Below are 20,008 nucleotides of genomic sequence, written 5' to 3'. Positions count from 1 at the left end.
GATAAATAACGAAGTTTTTTCACCATAGCTGACCCACATCCTGCTGCACACATTTATTCAGGCTTTGTCGGTGTTCCAGGCAACAGTGTTTCCGCTCAGAAGTACTCCGTAGCAACGCTACTCGCCGTCGGATTGAGTGCTCCCAACTGCGCACGACGCTCTCCGCGTAACTCCACCCGGCTCTCCACGAAGACTGTGGCGACATCGCAGCGTCAGTGAGGCTGGGTGCGTTCCTGTCTGAACCTCTACCCAGTGTAACGAGACAGTCTTAGCATCGTATGGCAGTAATAGAACGACAAACGTGCGCAAAACAGGCAGCGATGCGGCGATTACTGCGTAGGTGGAGTCATATCAGTGTGAGGATCGTTTTCACGAATGGAAGACTTACATTTGTTGGAAGGATTCTGCGAAGTGAGAAAACCGCATACAACACACTAATGGAACTGACTGTATACTATTGTTAGAAGTATGCGTAATAGAAGAGAGAAAACGCTAGCTGGGACGATCTGCAACGATTGTGACCGTTCTATACATCCCATACGAAATCTTAACGTGTTTACTGAAACAAAACGAGAAGTCTGAATTTTTCAGAAAAAAAGGCGCCTTAGTTCTCGTGGCATCCGACGGGGTACAGCGCCCGCTGCTTAGCTCGCGTACCCTTTACAGTCAGCACAGAATTTTTTTTCTTATTTTCTTGATTCGAATTTTTATGTTGTTCACAAATTTCAACACCTTAACTACTCACGTAATAAATATCTTAGACGCAGCGTCTTTCCCGAATGTACTTCTGGCTGAAAGCGATTCTGGTAGCTGCAGTCCACTGTTTTTGTTAGGCACGCCTTTGCGTTCTTGTGATCTTTTCATAGATACTTTCATCCTCTAACACATACTTTCTGATATTCAAGCGCGGTGTGAAAAACCAGTTTTCACAAATTTAGCATAAAATTTTTTTTAATGTAACTATATATTTTCTTAAAAATTTTCGTCCCGTGTTTAACCCTATTAGGGTCTATCCGGAAACAGTGAAAGACGCATTTCTAACGCAGAAGCCAAACAGTTTTCATAGATTTAGCTCGAAAAATGATTTCAATGCTGGGCCATCAACAAGTGTCAGCGTGCGAACCATTCAACTAAACATAATCGATATGGGCTTTCGGAGCCGAAGGCCCACTCGTGTACCCTTGATGACTGCGCGACACAAAGCTTCATCCCCTATTTCGCCACCAGAGAAGTTGAATTTCCAAAATGAGTGAAAGACGTAATTTTTTTATATCCAACAGAGAACACCAATTTTCATAGATGTAGCTTTAAAATACTTCAGTTCTTTAATAATTTATTTTGAAACAACTTTCACCCACGATTTAACCCCCTTAGAGTTCCAAAAATGCTGAAAAATTTCTTTATTTCAGACCGGAAAACCAAATACCAATTTTCGTTGGTCTAGCTTCGAAAGTGCCTTAATAGAGACATATTTTCAAGGAACATCTCGTCACTAATTTCACCCACTTAGAGTTGAAATTTTGAAAAATCCCTTCTTAAGCGACGACTACAGTATAAAATCAATTTCCTTCAAAATTTCAGGTTTCTATCATTATCGGTACACCTGCCTAATATCGTATAGGGCTCCACGAGCATGCAGAAGTGCCACAACACGACGTCACAAGGGCTCGGCTAATGTCTGAAGTAGTGCTGGAGGGAACTGACACCGAGAGTCCTGCAGGACTCTCCATAAATCCGTAACAGTACGAGGGGTGGAGATCTCTTCTGAATAGTACGTTGTGCAAGGCATCCCAGCAATGCTCAATAATGTTCGTGTCTTGGGAGTTTGGTGACCAGGAAAGTCTTTAAGCTCAGAAGAGTGTTCCTGGAGACACGTGTGGGTTGTCGCATTGTCCTGCTAGAGCCGTACGTGTCCGCTGCAGTGCACAATGGTCATGAACGGATATAAGTGATCAGGCAGGATGCCTTACGTACGTGTCATGTCTTAGTGGCATCTAGACGTATCATGGGTCCCATGTCAACCCAGCTGCACACGCCCCACACCGTTAGAGCCTCAACCATGAACAGTCCCCTGCTGACATGCAGGGTCCACGGATTCATGAATTTGTCTCCATACCTGTACCTGCACACGTCCATCCGCTCGATATAATTTGAAACGAGACTCGTCCGATGACGTAACATGTTTCCAGTCATGAACAGTCCGATGTCAGTGCTGACGGGCCCAGGTGAGACAAACCTTTGTGTCGTGCAGTCATCAAGGGTACACGAGTGGGCCTTCGGCTCCGAAAGCCCATATCGATTATGTTTCGTTGAATGGTTCGCACGCCGACACTTGTTGATGGCCCTGCACTGAAATCTGTAGCAATTTGCGGAAGGATTGCACTTGTCACATTGAATGATTGTCGTGGTCCCGTTCTTGCAGGATCTTTTTCCGGCTGCAGCGATTTCGGAGTTTTCATGTTTCACCGCATTCCTGATATTCACGGTCCAGTCATGAAATGGTCGTATGGGGAAATCCCCATTTCGTCGCTACCTCTGAGATGCTACGTCCTATAACTTGTGCGCCGACTGTAACACTACGTTCAAACTCAAATCTTGATAAACTGCCATTGCAGCAGCAGTAACTGATCTAACAGCTGCGCCAGACACTTCTTGTGTTAAAGGTTGCCGACCGCAGCGCCGTATTTTGCCTGTATGTGAATACGCATGCCTGTACCAGTTTCTTTTGCACTTCAGTGTACAGGGAAAGCGTACAGAGAAGGAACTCAGGTGCTCGTATCGCTACACATACTGGAAGCAGTGGGGTGTGGGCAAAATTACCCATGTGCACGACTTGGTTCCTGTTGATCTACCAGAGAGAGAGAGAGAAAGAGAGAGACCCCTTTGCTTCAGAATTTCTTGCTCACATGAAAGTGGGCAATGATTGACCGTGGAAGATTCTTTGGACAAACGAAGCCCACTTCTTTCTGAGAGGATATGTCAATACACAGAATTGTCGACTATGGGCAGCGGGAAATCTACACGCAAATCAATCAGAACCACCTTCATTATGGAAAGATCTCTGTGTGGTGCGGGTTTACGGCATCATTTTTTCGAAGAGACAGGTGCTTCTGGTCCTATTACCTGTAATGTCAATGGAAAGCGCTATGAGTGTCTTTCGCGCAACCACCTCATTCCAGCTCTGCAACAGCGTGGGTGTGTGGATGGGATCATTCTCTTTTGCAAGATGGCGCACCTCCGCACCTTGCAAATCCAGTTAAGCAGCCGCTGAAGTGTCATTTCGGAAATGCTAGAATTATCAGCCACCATTTCCCTACAGCCTGGCCGTCCCTATCACCTGATCTTAATCCGTGTGACTTCTGGCTGCGGGACTGTCTGAAGGATTTTATGTTCAGTGTTCCGATTGCAAACTTGGCTGCACTGAAGGCACGCATTGCGCAGCACATTTTGAACGTGACTCCGGTAACACTTGGATCAGTTGTAGAACATGCTGTTTCTATATTTCTACGTGTTGCAGAAAATTGTGGACAGCATATTGATTTTGATTGATGCTTTCTAACGTCAAACGTACACCTTAGCCATTGCTGTATGATTCATTTGTCATTTGTATTCTATCATTATTAAATTATGATGCTTCCAGCGCCATCTATATCTGTATTTTGTAACTATTTTTCATCTGCCGTACGTTTCCCCCTTCTCCGATAATATTCCGTTGCAATTGGACTTCATTCTGACCAATGTTGTTATTTCTACAGCGGTTTGATAGTTTAACTTTAATTATTATCACCCTGTATTTAACGGAATTTTTTAATGTCTCATAGTACGAGTATTAGACATTAGTCAGGAAGAATCAACACGCAAAGAAGTGGGATACTGAAGAACAAAGGAATGACGAGATACGTTTGAAGTTCTTTAACGCTATAGATACAGCAATAAGGAATAGCGCAGTAGGCAGTACAGTTGAAGAGGAATGGACATTTCTAAGAAGGGCCATCACAGAAGTTGGGAAGGAAAACATAGGTACAAAGAAGGTAGCTGCGAAGAAACCATGGGTAACAGAAGAACTACTTCAGTTGATTGATGAAAGGAGGAAGTACAAACATGTTCCGGGAAAAATCAGGAATACAGAAATACATGTCGCTGAGGAATGAAATAAATAGGAAGTGAAGGGAAGCTAACACGAAATGGCTGCAGGAAAAATGTGAAGACATCGAAAAAGATATGATTGTCGGAAGGACAGACTCAGCATAGAGGAAAGTCAAAACAACCTTTGGTGACATTAAAAGCAACGGTGGTAACATTAAGAGTGCACGGGAATTCCACTGTTAAGTGCAGAGGAGAGAGCAGATAGGTGGAAAGAATACATTGAAAGTCTCTATGAGGGTGAAGATTTGTCTGATGTGATATAAGAAGAAACAGGAGTCGATTTAGAAGAGATTGGGGATCCAGTATTAGAGTCGGAATTTAAAAGAGCTTTGGAGGACTTACGGTCAAATAAGGCAGAAGGGATAGATAACATTCCATCAGAATTTCTAAAATCATTGGGGGAAGTGGCAACAAAACGACTATTCACGTTGGTGTGTAGAATATGAGTCTGGCGATATACCATCTGACTTTCGGAAAAGCATCATCCACACAATTCCGAAGACGGCAAGAGCTGACAAGTGAGAGAATTATCGCACAATCAGTTTAACAGCTCATGCATCGAAGCTGCTTACAAGAATAATATACAGAAGAATGGAAAAGAAAATTGGGAATGCGCTAGGTGACGATCAGTTTGGCTTTAGGAAAGGTAAAGGGACGAGAAAGGCAATTCTGACGTTACGGCTAATAATGGAAGCAAGGCTAAAGAAAAATCAAGTCACTTTCATAGGATTTGTCGACCTGGAAAAAGCGTTCTACAATATGAAATGGTGCAAGCTGTTCGAGATTCTGAAAAAAGTATGGGTAAGCTATAGGGAGAGACGGGTCATATACAATATGTACAACAACCAAGAGGGAATAATAAGAGTGGACGATCAAGAACCAAGTGCTCGTATTAAGAAGGGTGTAAGACAAGGCTGTAGCCTTTCGCCCCCTACTCTTCAATCTGTAATTCGAGGAAGCAATGCTGGAAATAAAAGAAAGGTTCAGGAGTGGAATTAAAATACAAGGTGAAAGTATATCAATGATACGATTCGCTGATGACATTGCTATCCTGAGTGAAAGTGAAGAAGAATTAAATGATCTGCTAAACGGAATGAACAGTCTAATGAGTACACAGTATGGTTTGAGAGTAAATCGGAGAAAGACGAAGGTGATGAGAAGTAGTAGAAATGAGAACAGCGATAAACTTATCAGGATTGATGGTCACGAAGTCAATGAAGTTAAGGAATTCTGCTACCTAGGCAGTAAAATAACCAATGACGGACGGAGCAAGGAGGACATCAAAAGCAGACTCGCTATGGTAAAAAAGGCATTTCTGGCCAAGAGAAGTCTACTAATGTGAAATACCGGCCTTAATTTGAGGAAAAAAATTTCTGAGGATGTACATCTGGAGTACTGCATTGTATGGTAGTGAAACATGGACTGTGGGAAAACCAGAACAGAAGAGAATCGAAGAATTTGAGATGTGGTGCTATAGACGAATGTTGAAAATTAGGTGGACCGATAAGGTAAGGAATGAGGAGATCTACGCATAATCGGAGAGGAAAGGAATATGTGGAAAATACTGATAAGGAGAAGGGACAGGATGATATGACATCTGCTAAGACATGAGGGAATGACTTCCATGGTACTAGAGGGAGCTGTAGAGAGCAAAAACTGTAGAGGAAGACAGAGATTGGAATACGTCAAGCAAATAATTGAGGATGTAGGTTGCAAGTGCTACTCAGAGATGAAGAGGTTAGCACAGGAAAGGAATTCGTGGCGGGCCGCATCAAACCAGTCAGTAGACTGATGACCAAAAAAAAAATTGGACTGTTTTAATTAAAAGTGCATTCACTCACTGTGGTGCAGTGTGAGCTGTAAACAACGCACGGCAGCGAAACTTGGTAGATGCGATTTACGCTGGAAAAATAATTAGTTCCAATTTTGACCTCCAGGTGCAAATATGGCGCTCCACAGTAACCACCGGAAACGATCTAATATGGAACGTTGCGTTCTACGTTCTGTCTGTTACATAGAAAGGAATTTCACATCACATTGGCCAACGATCCGCTTCGTGTCCCTAGAACATGCCTTACTTATTTCTGCCGTTGACACTCGAAATAGCCGACGTCGCGGAGTTCCACCTTGTGGTGTCACGAAAAAACAGTCATTGTACGCCCTGGTTCATTTCATGGACTTTATCAATATGGCATTCTCCCTCCATAGTTAATTTATTTGCTCTTGTCCAAAACTTCATACAACAGGAATAATAAAATTATGAAGTAAACTTGTGATTTACTGTATTAAAACAAGTTTTAGTTAACACAACCGCGTCAACAAATTGAAAACATATTGAAATAATATCAAATAATGCTATAATGTCATCTGGAGGTGAAAATGGTGTCACTTGAGATTTTCGGGTGTTAAAACAGCTAAACATATCCAGAGAATCGCATCGTGAATAGCCTTGTTATTTGCTATGACCATGTCGTTCAAGGCGCACGGTTCACCCAGCCAGGTGCACATTAGTACTGGGGGTGGGCATTCTGCTTCGCCACATTGACAGCATTGCTTAGTAACTACCGTAACCCCATCTTTCTCGGTAATATCCCATGCAGCGTTGGTATGTGAAACTAGCCATCAGTTCGTCTAATGTTTATTAAGATTGGCGGCCCTTTTGGTACTTTTAGTAAAGGCAAACTATTTCGTCGTCACCTCAAGTAGTCAATTTTCATCGTCGTCGTGCAGCATCGGCAACAAAAACTTCACAAATATGTCACTAACTGCTACTGACACTTAGCTCTATTAATTACAGAAACCGGTTATACAGTTTGTACATATGATACAACACACCTTTCACGATAGGTGCCTGCAGGAGGAAACAGACGATCCTTCCGACTTACACTAGCGTACGCCTAGATTCAATCGTACCTTCAACTCACCTAAAGGCACATGTGTAGCTGAAGAGTGACGTGACTCAGCGTTTGAGATAATTGATATCACACTGGAGACTGAGAGACTGGCGAATGTGTCGACTTCTTCCTGGCGTTCTTAAGGGGAAGTGGCTGGAAATCGTTCGAGGCTAACGGAAAGTCGATCTGGGCTGCGGGCCCTATGCGAATCCTGAGTGGTGCGTGACCCCGGGGGCGACGCGGTTTCGTCGCCTTACGTAAGGTCGGCCGACAAAACCGCGATTCTCTCTACACGTGGCAAACCGGCCAGCCTTGAGTTTGGGCGCTGGAATCGAGGCTGCCGAACGGCCACTGCTTCAAAAGGGACACGCGCCAACTCCTTGTAGCAATGAAGAAGGCGGCACCCAAGCGACCTAAACCGTTTTCTGGCTTTTATATACATCAAAAGTAAAACACTATTAATACACTGGAAGAAACGAAGGTGAACAACAATACCAGAAAGCTAATCGAAGAACCATTAACAAAAACATCAAAGTAAAGCTTATGGGAGAGCTCTCTGAACCATTCGCAGTCAACACAGAAATCAGGCAGGTAGACTGTCACCCACTCCATTTAACTGAGATTTGGGGAAAATAATCAGCACATGGAACAAAGTGGTAAATGGGACGAAGGTGACAAAAATAGAATCGCCAGCATAAAATGTCTGACCTTTGCTGATGAAATAACCACCACAACATATAACAGAAAATAAGCCGAAGCAGCTCTATAGACTACATGAAATGTCAGCCAAAACAAGTCCATAAAAATGATTTGAAACCAAGCAGTACGTGTACGCAGAATCCAGAGACAGACACTGGTAAGGAGGTTGAGAAAGCTAACGAGTAGAAAGTTTCAAATACCTGGGCAGGTTGTACTGAACTCGACATTGGAAAAAGGATACAGAATTACAACGAGCACACAGAAGAATGACAACAATTCAAGTTTTCTGTCAACGTCAAACAGTTTTCTTACCTGAGGCCTTGTACGCCTGGAAAACAACAGCAGTCAACCCAAGAACGAAAAATTAAGATAGAAAAACAAGAGGAAAATACGGAGAAAGGCCTGAGAATTGGCTCAGAAAAAGGGCATCCGGCAAAAAACACCGACAAAATGTCTGTATGAACAGAGACGATAGGTAAAGTTACAGGGACACACAGGAACGGGCTAAACGAAACCGGACGAGCCAAGATGATTTTTAGCATAGTGAGAGGTAATACAGTGCAAATCAATTAGCTAAAGGAAACTATGGGAGGCCTCAGGAAACTAAACACCAAAGATACGATAGGAAAAAACAGACGAAAGGAATCAGAAAAAAGTTTTAGCGAACGCCCAAAGAGAAGAGAACAGGAACGAATTAGACAGAAGGGAGGAAGAATAAACAGTGAACATATGTTTTGGGAAGAAAAAACAGAAAAATCGTCATGAAAATTGATTGTGTTTCATGGCTATCCTTAAGAATGAATTTTGTACTAACAGCTATAGTAGCATCATTAAAAATTGTTCTCCTTCAATACATCGTAAACCATTTCCAAAAAAGAAAAAACAGTGGTGAAAGTAGATTCAGGATCACGATGTATTTGGCTAGAGATACAGAAAGTATTTTGGCCGGCCGAAGTGGCCGTGCGGTTAAAGGCGCTGCAGTCTGGAACCGCAAGACCGCTACGGTCGCAGGTTCGAATCCTGCCTCGGGCATGGATGTTTGTGATGTCCTTAGGTTAGTTAGGTTTAACTAGTTCTAAGTTCTAGGGGACTAATAACCTGAGCAGTTGAGTCCCATAGTGCTCAGAGCAATTTTCTAAAAAAAAAAAAAAAGTATTTTGTAGGCATGTGCAATTTTAAGCTTCAAATCAGTTTTATGTTTGTAGAGATGAGAAAAGTATGTTACTAGCCTATCCAGAAAACAAATTTCATATTACACACACACACACACACACACACACACACACACACAAAATTGTCTACTTCTAGTTAAATACATCGTGATCCTGGTTCTACTTTGGTTGCTGCATTTTTACCTCTTCAGGGATGTTTTATGAAGTATTGCAGATTTTTGTGGTGTTACCATATATGTCATTTCATGAGACATTGAATTACGATATGATACCGTATTATGGTAGTATCCACTTCGTAGCATTTTCTATAAATGATCATTTATATAAAAACTGATGTAAAGTTACTCTCCATACAAAAATATGCCGTAACTTTTCTCTTCTTTATTCTTAATTTTATACTTCTGTATAAAAACTGCGCGGTTTAATAAGATTATCATAAATCAAGATAAACTGCTCTTGGCCTTTACTCAACGAATTCGCGATGTTAACTACATACAGATCTGAATACAGGCTGTCTTCTCTATTTAGCACTCTCACTTGAGTACACGAAACATTTGATCGAACCTGCTGCTGACACGTCTACCAGTAAGTCTGATTTACCTCGACGTCTTCCTTTAATGCAACCCGGTACGGATCACAAAAACTTCAATAGTATTTAAGGTAGGGTCGCGCAAGTACTCTGTAAGCGGTCTCCTTTACAGACAAGGTGGATTTTTCTAGAATTCTCGCAGTAAACCTGTACCGACAACCTGCCTCCGCCACAACAGACCTCGCGTAATCGTTCAGTTGCCTGACGCTTTGCGAAGTTCCGCCTGCCGCCTGGGTATTTAATCTATTTGACTGCGACGAGCAGCACACCACTAACGCCACATTCGAACATTAGAGGACTATCATTCTATTCATCTGCATTAACTTACATTTTCCCCGTTTGCCAGTCATCGCACCTAATACAATTTCTGTAAAAGTAACCTCCTACACTGACTCAAAGATGACACCTTCACGCACACCGTAGTATTATCAGCAAACAGACGCATATTGCTATTTGTCAGATTATTTATGTACATGGGGAACAAGAGTAGCCCTATTACACTTCGCTCAGACAGTGCAAATGACACCCTAGTCTCTGATAAACACTCACTGTTACTTAAGAAATCTCTTAGTCATATACAGATCTGGATACATATTCCGTACATTCGGGCGGACGACGGTTCAATCCCGAGTCCGGCCATCCTGATTTAGGTTTTCCGTGATTTCCCTAAATCACTCCAGACAAATGCCGGGATGGTTCCTTTGAAAGGGCACGGCCGACTTCCTTCCCCGTCCTTCCCTAATCCGATGAGACCGACGACCTCGCTGTCTGGTCTTCTTCCCCAAACAACGCAACCCCAACCTATTCCATATGCTCAGACCTCCGTTAACATCCACCAATGAGGCACCGTGTCAAATGTTTTACAGTAATCTAGGAACCTGAAACGTGCCTGTTGACCTTCATTCATAATTCGCAGGATATTGTACCAGAAGAGGGTAAACTGTTGAACGATTCATTCTGTACCAGTCTTGATCTGCGGATAGCTTTTGTTCGATGCAAATTTATTTACTAACTCAGAATATGCTGATGAATTCTTTAGCAATCTGACCTTGAGAGGTGGCATGCCACTATGTCACTTCGACAACATTGTCAGTCAGATTAACGTTGATACTTTAGATCATAATCTCTGTGTTCCCCAGTACTACGTCTGCTATGTGTGGGCAATGATTTCTTACATGACGAAATTGTAGGCAGAACGTTCTTGTAACTGCATGGGTAACCTGTAGAGAACCTGTATCTGAGGGACTGTAGTGGAGGTGACGCAGAACTTGGAGAGAGATGAACTGGTGGCCACGAATGCTGAGTGCAGCGTCCTGGCTGTGAGTGGTACTGGGAAGCAGCGCCCTGTGAATCGTACCTGCAGAGGATCTTCTGGCCTAAGCCCTCTTCTCCCTCCATTCTTATGTTAGAAGCTGGGATGGTACGGACACAGCAGCTGGTGGATGTGTTTAGTGGAACCAAGACTAACCTCCCTGACGTCAGGAAGCAGCCAGGTTGTTTCAGCGAGCGGCAAAAACATATTTCACGGGCACGACTGTCAGGAGAGCTTAACAGCCTTCTTTCAGAAATTGGAAATGGTTGGCCCAGAAGGTTAGATCTCTCCGTAAATGAGGGACTGCGATTCAATCTCAGTAGGCATTTTTTGCCAAAACATGGCCACTCTTACCGTGAGAACCACGCCTCGCTAGTCTACCATCTTTTTTCAGACAAGAGAGATTGGAAGTCGCTGATTGGCTCCTCTCTGGATATCTAAAGCAGAGGCTTGCTATCCCATCGTGAAAACCCCGGTGCTGTGTCTGGATTGGCTACCAGGCCAACAGAACAATCAACAGCGGAGATCCCGTTGGTAGGATATATTTTGATAGCTTTGTGTAACGTGGGGGCGGTTTTGTTTTGGCTAATTCGGTTCCCTTACTGAGGCTTGGTGGAAAGTCGTCTTGATTGTCTGCCTCCTTTGTCCTCTGGTCCTCCCCTGGTGGATAACTTGAGGTCTTTCCCTAAAACTCTGCCTGAACAGGCTATGAAGGCCCAGTGGTGTTCTGTGTTTTGTAATGGACTAAAAGCCAGTGGCAATTTTGAACTGTACAGACAGAGGAACTGCATATAATGTATGGTATATCATCTGTCACAAGGGTGAATTTATTCGTCCTGAACTGGCTGTCTGACCTTTGACAATTCCGGCGCGCGCCATCATGCCGGTGTGTCAACTTGGTCTGGCCAGACCAGCGAATGAGTGCAAATCACACTGAAATATGCGGGGATTTCAGAGCTCTCATGAGGACGTTTCCTGTGTACTGACAATCAGAACGCAGATCGCGTAGTTTGCCAATGTTCATGGACGCGTAAGAAGATTACGGCTACCATAGCACGTCACTCCTCGTCCTGCACCGGCATAGCGTTGTTAAATGATTTTCACAGCTCTCCATTCTCTGGTGAACTATACCTTCAGGTTTACTTGGTCGTAGTTGATTCCATTTGAAGAGAGTTGACCCTCACAGTGGATTCATGTAAAAGTCAGATTGCGTTGGAAAAGTGATTAATTCAGGGGAGAATTTATATAGATTCCTCCCTCAGTGTACGCTTTGGCAATCAAACACCATTCCTTTTCTGATTTGTGTTAGTCATTTTTGTGTAATACTTCCCTGTTAGTTGTAGCTACAAAAGGATTAATAAAACTTGTCATTTTTATAAATTTAAATACGCCACTGTTCTCATTCATACCTCCTCTACTATTTACCATTTTTATTTTATTGTGGTGGTGCATCGGTACACCAGAAATTTAAGGTTAAATCTGAGTATTCATTTAAGTTCTGAAAGTGACCACAGCGTTAGGTAACAAAAGTGCCAGGACTTAATTCGCTAATTCATGTATAAAACTGAGGGTGTAGCTCACGATTTGAAAGTTATTGAGAAGATAGTACCTTTTTTTATATACAAATAAGGTTTACCATAACAAAAACATGTATTTATGATTAAAGCAAACAACGTCTTGCAACGTTAAGGATAACTGTCTGTAATTTCGCAGGTCCATTCTTTTACCCCTCTCATACACAACGGTTACCTGCGCTTTATTTCCAGTCGCTTGGGAGTTTGCGGTGGGCAAGATAAGCTATTCATCGCAGATGAATGCAAGCTAAGTAAGGGACCAACACGCTGCAAAACCGAATTGTATGATTGTCTGTACGATCCCCCCCTGAGTGAATGATTTTTTTTAAATGGGGCATTTAAGACTTCCGCTTTCCTTTTGCTGAATTCTATTGCCAAATATGGTAGGCAAAGCAAATACCTTGCTGTTTCGATGCCAAAAGAGTATCGTACTACACTAACTAGCCTCTGGAAGAGAGAGTAATTTGAAGTGTTTTTGCTCTGAATCATAACGAACTTCGTCCTATAGTGGCGAGACCTGTGTTAATTGTACAATCAGTTATTCTTATGTACAATTTTAAGTTAAGAGGGCGAACTCAAAGGAATCAATAGCAATGCCCCTTGATCTAGAATGCATTACAAAGCTGTGTGTAGAATTCATCGCTTCACTGGAGCGGCAAATGTCAGACGCAATTACAGTTCATTTAACATGAGCCACCAACTAAGTGTTCTCATTTTGTGGGCCCTTGTGATCAAATGGAGAGTTAAATTTTGCATCTACATATTCTCATCTACGCTGGAACAGAATTGAAAAGTTAATTACATTGATTATAGATAACAGAAGCTTTACTTCACTTTCTACTGTACAAAATCAAGTACTGAATTCACCTGACAGTTCAACGTATATCCCTAATTCTGCAGCTAAATTGTTATAATACAGGTTTTCTGTAGGTTTTTCCTCAAATGCACATCCAAGCGAAATCCTTTGGTGATGATTTTATGCAGCAACTGCAGTCTAAAATACGTTGTAATTTCATGAACAATAGTTTATTTCTATTCGCCGTCACAAAAATTTACAGACGTCCAAGTTGCTTTATAATGTTGCAGCTAGAGTCCGCAGTATACAAGTATAATGGCGGAAGCATGCTACTACTATAAAGCCAAGCATAAAATAAATTTTATGCACTATAAGCCATCTTAAAGATCGACCTGTCCGAACTTGTCTAAGTAAGTGAAATGGTCTGCCAAACAGTTAAATTTTACAGTAATGTCTTAATATTATTCTATTTGCGGAGTATCGTTTGTTTACGTCCTGTTTGTCTTGCCAAATCAGGCATTACACGAGGCAGAGCAGCGAAGAAACAGTCTGAGGAACAGTGACAACGGCCCGTATATTTAACAAACTAGTTACGTTTCGTAAAAGTAATCCTGAAATATGAGATAGTGTGTCACTTAAATGACGTTAAGCATGTAAGCGCGAGAAGTTTAAGACAAATTTGAAATCATATTTGAAGTTTATTGAAAGTAGCCAAGTGTGCTCAATATCAAACACTTCAGTAGTTTAATCTGTACGATTTGCATTTCATTTTAAGAAAAGCTAGATTTTCACGGACCTCGGTGTTAATGTCGTCATACATACTTAATTATGAGTAGAATGTAATAATTTTGAAGGTACATTGAATGCCAAATGAGAATACTGTCTGCAACATTTGTTGGAAATAGAAAGACGTAATAAATCAAAACGCCATGCCTGATGCGGCAGTTTTACTACATGAGCAGCGAAAACGTAGTGAGGTAAACTCTTTCCCTTTCTTGTTTTGTGAGGGCTGCAAGCATCCTTCGAATGCAACGGTCGGTATTCTTTTGTTTCAGTTTGTAAACAATAGGCTTTTGAACACGCAGTTTTGTTCAAGTGTGATTGCGAGTAGTTGTTATACTTACGTTTACAGTGCTTGTTTATATGTGTGTTGTTGTGTTTATTGAAGATAACGAAACGTAGAGGCATTTTTCAAGGATCGACAATTTAGAGAAAACAAGTTTAGAAAGCTTTCTGTACAAGAGGTAATGTCGCCTGGCAACGATGTTTCTAATTCTTCAACAAGTGCATCATCAAAGAAGCTCTCCCCATTTCTCTTCCTGCTACTGTTATTACAGCAATTAAACCTGTTTTCAGAGACTTGGCTCATCCTGACCTAAGGAAATGTCTGTATGGGCAGATACAGGACCCAAATGAATGTTTCAACAACATAATTTATAACCGCTTTCCTAAAATTGTAATTGTAAGCATGCATACAATGAAACAAGTAGTTCATGATGCGGTTATTACATTGAACTGTGGTAATATCGGAAAGTGTTGGGTACTGAAAAATCTGGGAATTAATCCTGGTGAAAATATTATCACTGGGCTGCTACATTGCGCTAAAATTAGGATAGCCGATGCAGACAAAAAAGGGCTCTGAGCACTATGGGACTTAACATCTATGGTCATCAGTCCCCTAGAACTTAGAACTACTTAAACCTAACTAACCTAAGGACATCACACAACACCCAGCCATCACGAGGCAGAGAAAATCCCTGACCCCACCGGGAATCGAACCCGGGAACCCGGGCGTGGGAAGCGAGAACGCTACCGCACGACCACGAGATGCGGGCCCGATGCAGACAGGTCTGCATCTGATATGGCCAAGAAAGCAAGACAAACATCCAGGGAGGTGAAAAAGAAGCTCGTAGACCCGCTAGAGGTCAAAGAAGTGCCATCATATGCAGCAGGACAGTTTTAATTAACTATAAGTAAAAAATTTCGAAAGTTTTTTCTTTAAAGTCAATTTCCCTCAAACTAAAATTTTCAGTACATATGCCCCATTATATCAGAAACTATCATAGATAAATGAATGAATTTTCAGAAACTCTGCACAACATAAAAAGCCACCTCTGGTACTACATTCATTAATATTCCCCATTAGAAAGTTCACAAAAAAATATTTTCTGCAGAAAAACTTAATACTTTTTGTTAATAAATTTAAAAATGTATTTCTTAAAAACTATAAAATGGATAAAGTAGATTTTAGTACAGTTGACTATTAGCATCATGTAAAAAAGCATAAATATTAAGGTTCTGCATCAAATAGTTTTTTCAGAAATAGGTCAAATACTTGCCTAAATGAACATGGTTTAGATAGGCAGGGTGTGGTAACCTTGAACAGAAAGCCTTGAACTCTGCGTGTATTGCCGTTTTAATTGTTTAGCAGTGTACATAAGTTATATTCCTTGTGTTCTGCGACGTAGCGTAGAACTCTCAGGGGAGGAGTGTTGTCAATCTTAAGTTCCCTTTGCTCCTGTTTCCCTCTTCACTTGCTTGTTGGCTTAACAAACCCGTCTTCAGACATGTTTTACTTCAGATTTTCTCGACAACACTGTGCCAAACAAAAGTGAACTATTGGGACTGTTTCCGTATTAAGATAATTGGGATACTTTTTTTCACAAACGCAGACCTCAGCGCTGACTGACAGTGTTGTCCGAGTTTGGTTCTGAGCCAGGTAACAGAGTGAAAGTAAGCAAACAAGCTTTGACATTTCAGTGTGAAAAACAGTGAAGTCTTTCCTTGCACATTCAGTCCTGATAATATCAATGATGAGAGTTATTGACTGTTTGACCGCCTTGGAACAACAAAATTTCGCTTTTACTGAAGTTCCGTGTAAGAAACTATATGTATGGATTTTGTTGCAGCTATACTTTAAGGGAAGCCGGAGGTGGTCAAATCCAAAAAATTACGATTTTTTTGCTACCGAAAATTGGAACGTTCCTCTTTAATGTAAACTTTGAATTATTGTTCTACTCGCCATAGAAGTGGAGTTATTACCATTTTCCCCCACGCCTGCAGAGTAAATGGGCGGCCGCTGAATGCATCTAACACCCTCTCGTGACTTCCTGGCGAACTGCTTGGGATTTTCTCGGCCTGTTACGCATACAGCGCCTTATGTTACGCATACAGCGAGTGTGCAAGGGTTGGCTACATTGTTTTCTGTGACAAATGAAGCGCTGAGAGAGCGGAACATCGTCTCTTTGCTGTTTACCGTTTCGGCTTCGAAGGCTCAAACAAACTTTGGGTTCAAGTAAGCTCAGTGATGGAAAGACAATAGGAGGGAGAGGCAGGCTTACTGATGAGGTGATTGAACGTCTACAGAGATACTATGGGTATGCTATAAGGCAAAATACTAGTAATGTTAGTGACATGCGAAAAGCAGTGTGGGCATTGTTCCTTCATACTGCCTCTTCCAATGAATACCCTCAACACAGCCTGTGCCCAAAAGATTCCTGGTGCAAATATAATGCAAAAAAGGACTATGATCACAAACATGGTTTGCCAGCAGCTGTGATAAATGCAATAAAACCAATTTTTCATGACTTAGCACAGCCAGAATTGTTACACAAATGTCTACACGGAAAGACGCAGAATCCTAATGAGAGTGTAAACAATTTGATTTGGAAAGTGATTCCTAAAAAGGTGTTTGTAAGCATAAAAACACTGCACTTTGCCATTTATGATGCAATAGCAACCTACAACCAAGGGAACAGTGTGAAGTGTGAAGTTGTGAAGGCATTAGGATTTACAGCTGGGGTGAACACTGTACGAGCAGTAATAAGAGGAGCTGAAAGAAGAGAAAGGCATATGAAGTATGATGGAACAACAGGCCAGAAAAGAAGACAGAAGAGGAAGCTTTTGGGGGATGAAGAAGAAGACCCTGATAATCCATCCTATAGTGCAGGAATGTATTGAGAAACTTTGATAGCCATTTCCCGTAAATTAGAATTTTTCGAATACAAGGAAAATTTTCTCAAAATCCACTCAAGCTAGAGAGATGAAATTTTTATACAGCACTCCTAGTGGTCAAACTTACATTGTAACACAGCCATTTGGCAATATGTTCAGTAGTTTCATTTCAGTTTAATTATAAAGCAATTATTTGTAAAAAAATTTGGGTCAATAAAAAAAAATAATTGGAAGGAAACTAGAGAAGATACTCCAAAATCCCTCTGTCATAACTGCAATACTAAACCACTTTATATGTAAAAAAAATTCAAATTTTTCTATTTGGTAGTTTATTCATAAATGTTCCTCAAACTTAGTGATTTTAACATGGGCAGCGTAGGCACCTCCGGCTCCCCTTAAGCCATGCCATCATATTAATTACTACCCCATCAGCTGCGTCCTTTACATTACGTTCCACGTCTTTAACAATAACACTTGTGTTACTTGCGGAGAGAAGAAGTTTGCTGTGCTCTGTCCTGTTTAGTGGCAGATAAACATTAGGAAAAGCAATGGACCCAGAACAGAGCCTCGTGGAACAACTCACCCCCCCCCCCCTCTCATCCCCCCCACATTTTACATCACCTCATTCAGATTTAAAACCTATTCCCTGCTTGCGATCATTTAAAAAATCCTTCTGCTTCCTATGTAGCAGATATGAAGAAACCATTCTTCAGTATCTTCCCTAACAGTATGATGTTCGAAGTGCAGAACTACTTCATGGTCCACTCAATCTAATTCTTTTGTTAAAGCGGAGAAAACGCCTGCTACCCTGAAGCTATCTTCTACCTCTACTACTGCCTCATACACAAAAGGATAAACGGCACTGTCTGTGCATTCTCTCTTCCTAAAATCAGTATGAGAGTGACAGCAAATTTTGTGTACTCAGATGTGTCACTCCTCTCTAACACATTGCTTTGTCAAAAAGTTTTAAAAATACTGAGGGCAAAGAAATTTATCGTTGATTGGCTACGCTACCTTTTTCGCCCTTTTTATAAAGTGGTTTCACTAACGAGTATTATCTGTCAAGCAGTAACGAGTATTATCTGTCAGAAAATAGATACACCTGAAAGACTCACCACACAGTACATATTAAGTGTCCCGCCAATGGTCGGCTGCCAATCTGTGGGGAGTCAGTTCCCAAGTGGTGGTGCAGACACAGATTTGACAGTGCACGCTACTGGTGGACGGCCACAACAGTGAACTGTGATCCTGAGAAAAACATGCGTCGTAACGAGTAGATTATATACAGTACACCAGGTGCATTTACGGATGCAGATGGTAGCCCCGAAATTGATCGTTACTCAATACAAACGAACTGAAGACCATTCTTACATTCAGATGTAAATTTATTCCCAATCTCAGCTAAATCATGCTACTACGTTCGGAAGATCCATCACGATGGGAAGTTGGTTCACTTTATCCCGAATTTAAACATTGTGTTTATTTAGGGGATGCTTTCTTAGAATCTCCTGAAACAGTTATAACGTCTGAAGAAAATCTCTTAGGGCCTTGAGCCGTATCAAATCACAAGGGCTATCGGTTTCTAAGATAGTGTGCTAAAGATAACCTAAGGAGATTGAAACATGTAATAACACGTTCAGTGAAGACTGTGGATGGGTAGTCGAGTACAGTATGGGACCCGGACATGGTAACTGGAAGTTACAGCGGGTGCAGCACAAGTGGGATGGTGACATTCCTTGTACAGTGTTGACTTGACGGCATGGCCAGAGCCACAATTGTGCAAACACAAAGACAGCAACCATACGGCGGTCTGTTGCTGTAGTGCGCAAGTAAGTACATACTTTGTTTAGAGCGGTACCAGATTTGACGAAAAGCAGTGATCGCGTATCTCAATATGGTAGAGCACCGAAGGGTCAAAGCTGCCGCCACTACAGAAACAGCCGCCAAGACGTTTACGTGTCTTTAACAGTTACATCAATACATCAGTCGCAAAATATCGGTCTCACTGCGCTCCTTGGGCAATTAGAACATCTGGCGCGTTAGGTATCCTTTACGGGTAACAAGGAGTTTTTCAAATGCTATTACATCCGAAGTTGTGACACACGCAACAGGGATGGTGCATTATGTAGAGCACGTAGTCGTCCTCATTTTGCTCAGAGGAATCCTACGTGAAATTAAGAGGCTCACATCGCGAACTTTTTTTTCTTCTCTTGAAATTCTCCATATGGTTGGTTGGTTGTTTTTTGGGGAAGGAGACCAGACAGCGAGGTCATCGGTCTCATCGGATTAGGAATGATGGGGAAGGAAGTCGGCCGTGCTCTTTGAAAGGAACCATCCCGGCATTTGCCAGGAGCGATTTAGGGAAATCATGGAAAATCTAAATGAGGATGGCCGGACGCGGGATTGAACCGTCGTCCTCCCGAATGCGAGTCCGGTGTGCTAACCACTGCGCCACCATCCCGGTATTCATCGTAAGCGGTTAGGTGATCATGGAAAATCTTATTCTGGATATACATGCATGGATTTGAGCTGTCCTCCCAAATACGAGTCCAGTCTACAGAGATTAGACACAGCAGATAGTTCACTCCTGATTCGAACTATAATTACTGCTAGCAAACAACTTAATGCCAGCAGTATTTATGTACTAATTCAGACCTATCAACGGAATATTTTCATGAAGTGATAACTAATAACTTGTCGCAAGTGTGGATAAACACGAATTGTGCCTAAGCAGAGAAGAAAATTATATTGCTTTACAGATCTAACATTGGACTCATATTCCATAAATGTCTAGCTACGATGTAACAAAGCAACGTGAAATCTAAGCTATGCACTATACAGTAGATGGCGGTATATTTATTTGTAGATACGG

General features: G+C 41.8%; 1 protein-coding gene across 6 annotated transcripts in view; it reads right to left on the bottom strand.

The window, feature by feature from the left end:
* Window positions 1–20,008, bottom strand: part of LOC126195414 (protein croquemort-like) — a 1,080,874-nt gene that overhangs the window by 225,368 nt on the left and 835,498 nt on the right. Inside the window, exon 1 of one of the 6 annotated variants that reach the window (XM_049934012.1) lies at window positions 18,252–18,278. The exons of the other annotated variants lie outside the window; for them this stretch is intronic. Within the exon in view, the coding sequence (XP_049789969.1) occupies window positions 18,252–18,263 (12 nt within the window). The 5' untranslated portion in view covers window positions 18,264–18,278. Of the gene's footprint in view, window positions 1–18,251; window positions 18,279–20,008 lie in introns of those variants that run through there. 6 annotated transcript variants of the gene reach the window in all.

Source organism: Schistocerca nitens, chromosome 7, assembly GCF_023898315.1.
Source record: "Schistocerca nitens isolate TAMUIC-IGC-003100 chromosome 7, iqSchNite1.1, whole genome shotgun sequence".
Lineage (NCBI taxonomy): Eukaryota > Metazoa > Arthropoda > Insecta > Orthoptera > Acrididae > Schistocerca > Schistocerca nitens.
This window is presented reverse-complemented; position numbering and strand designations above follow the sequence as displayed.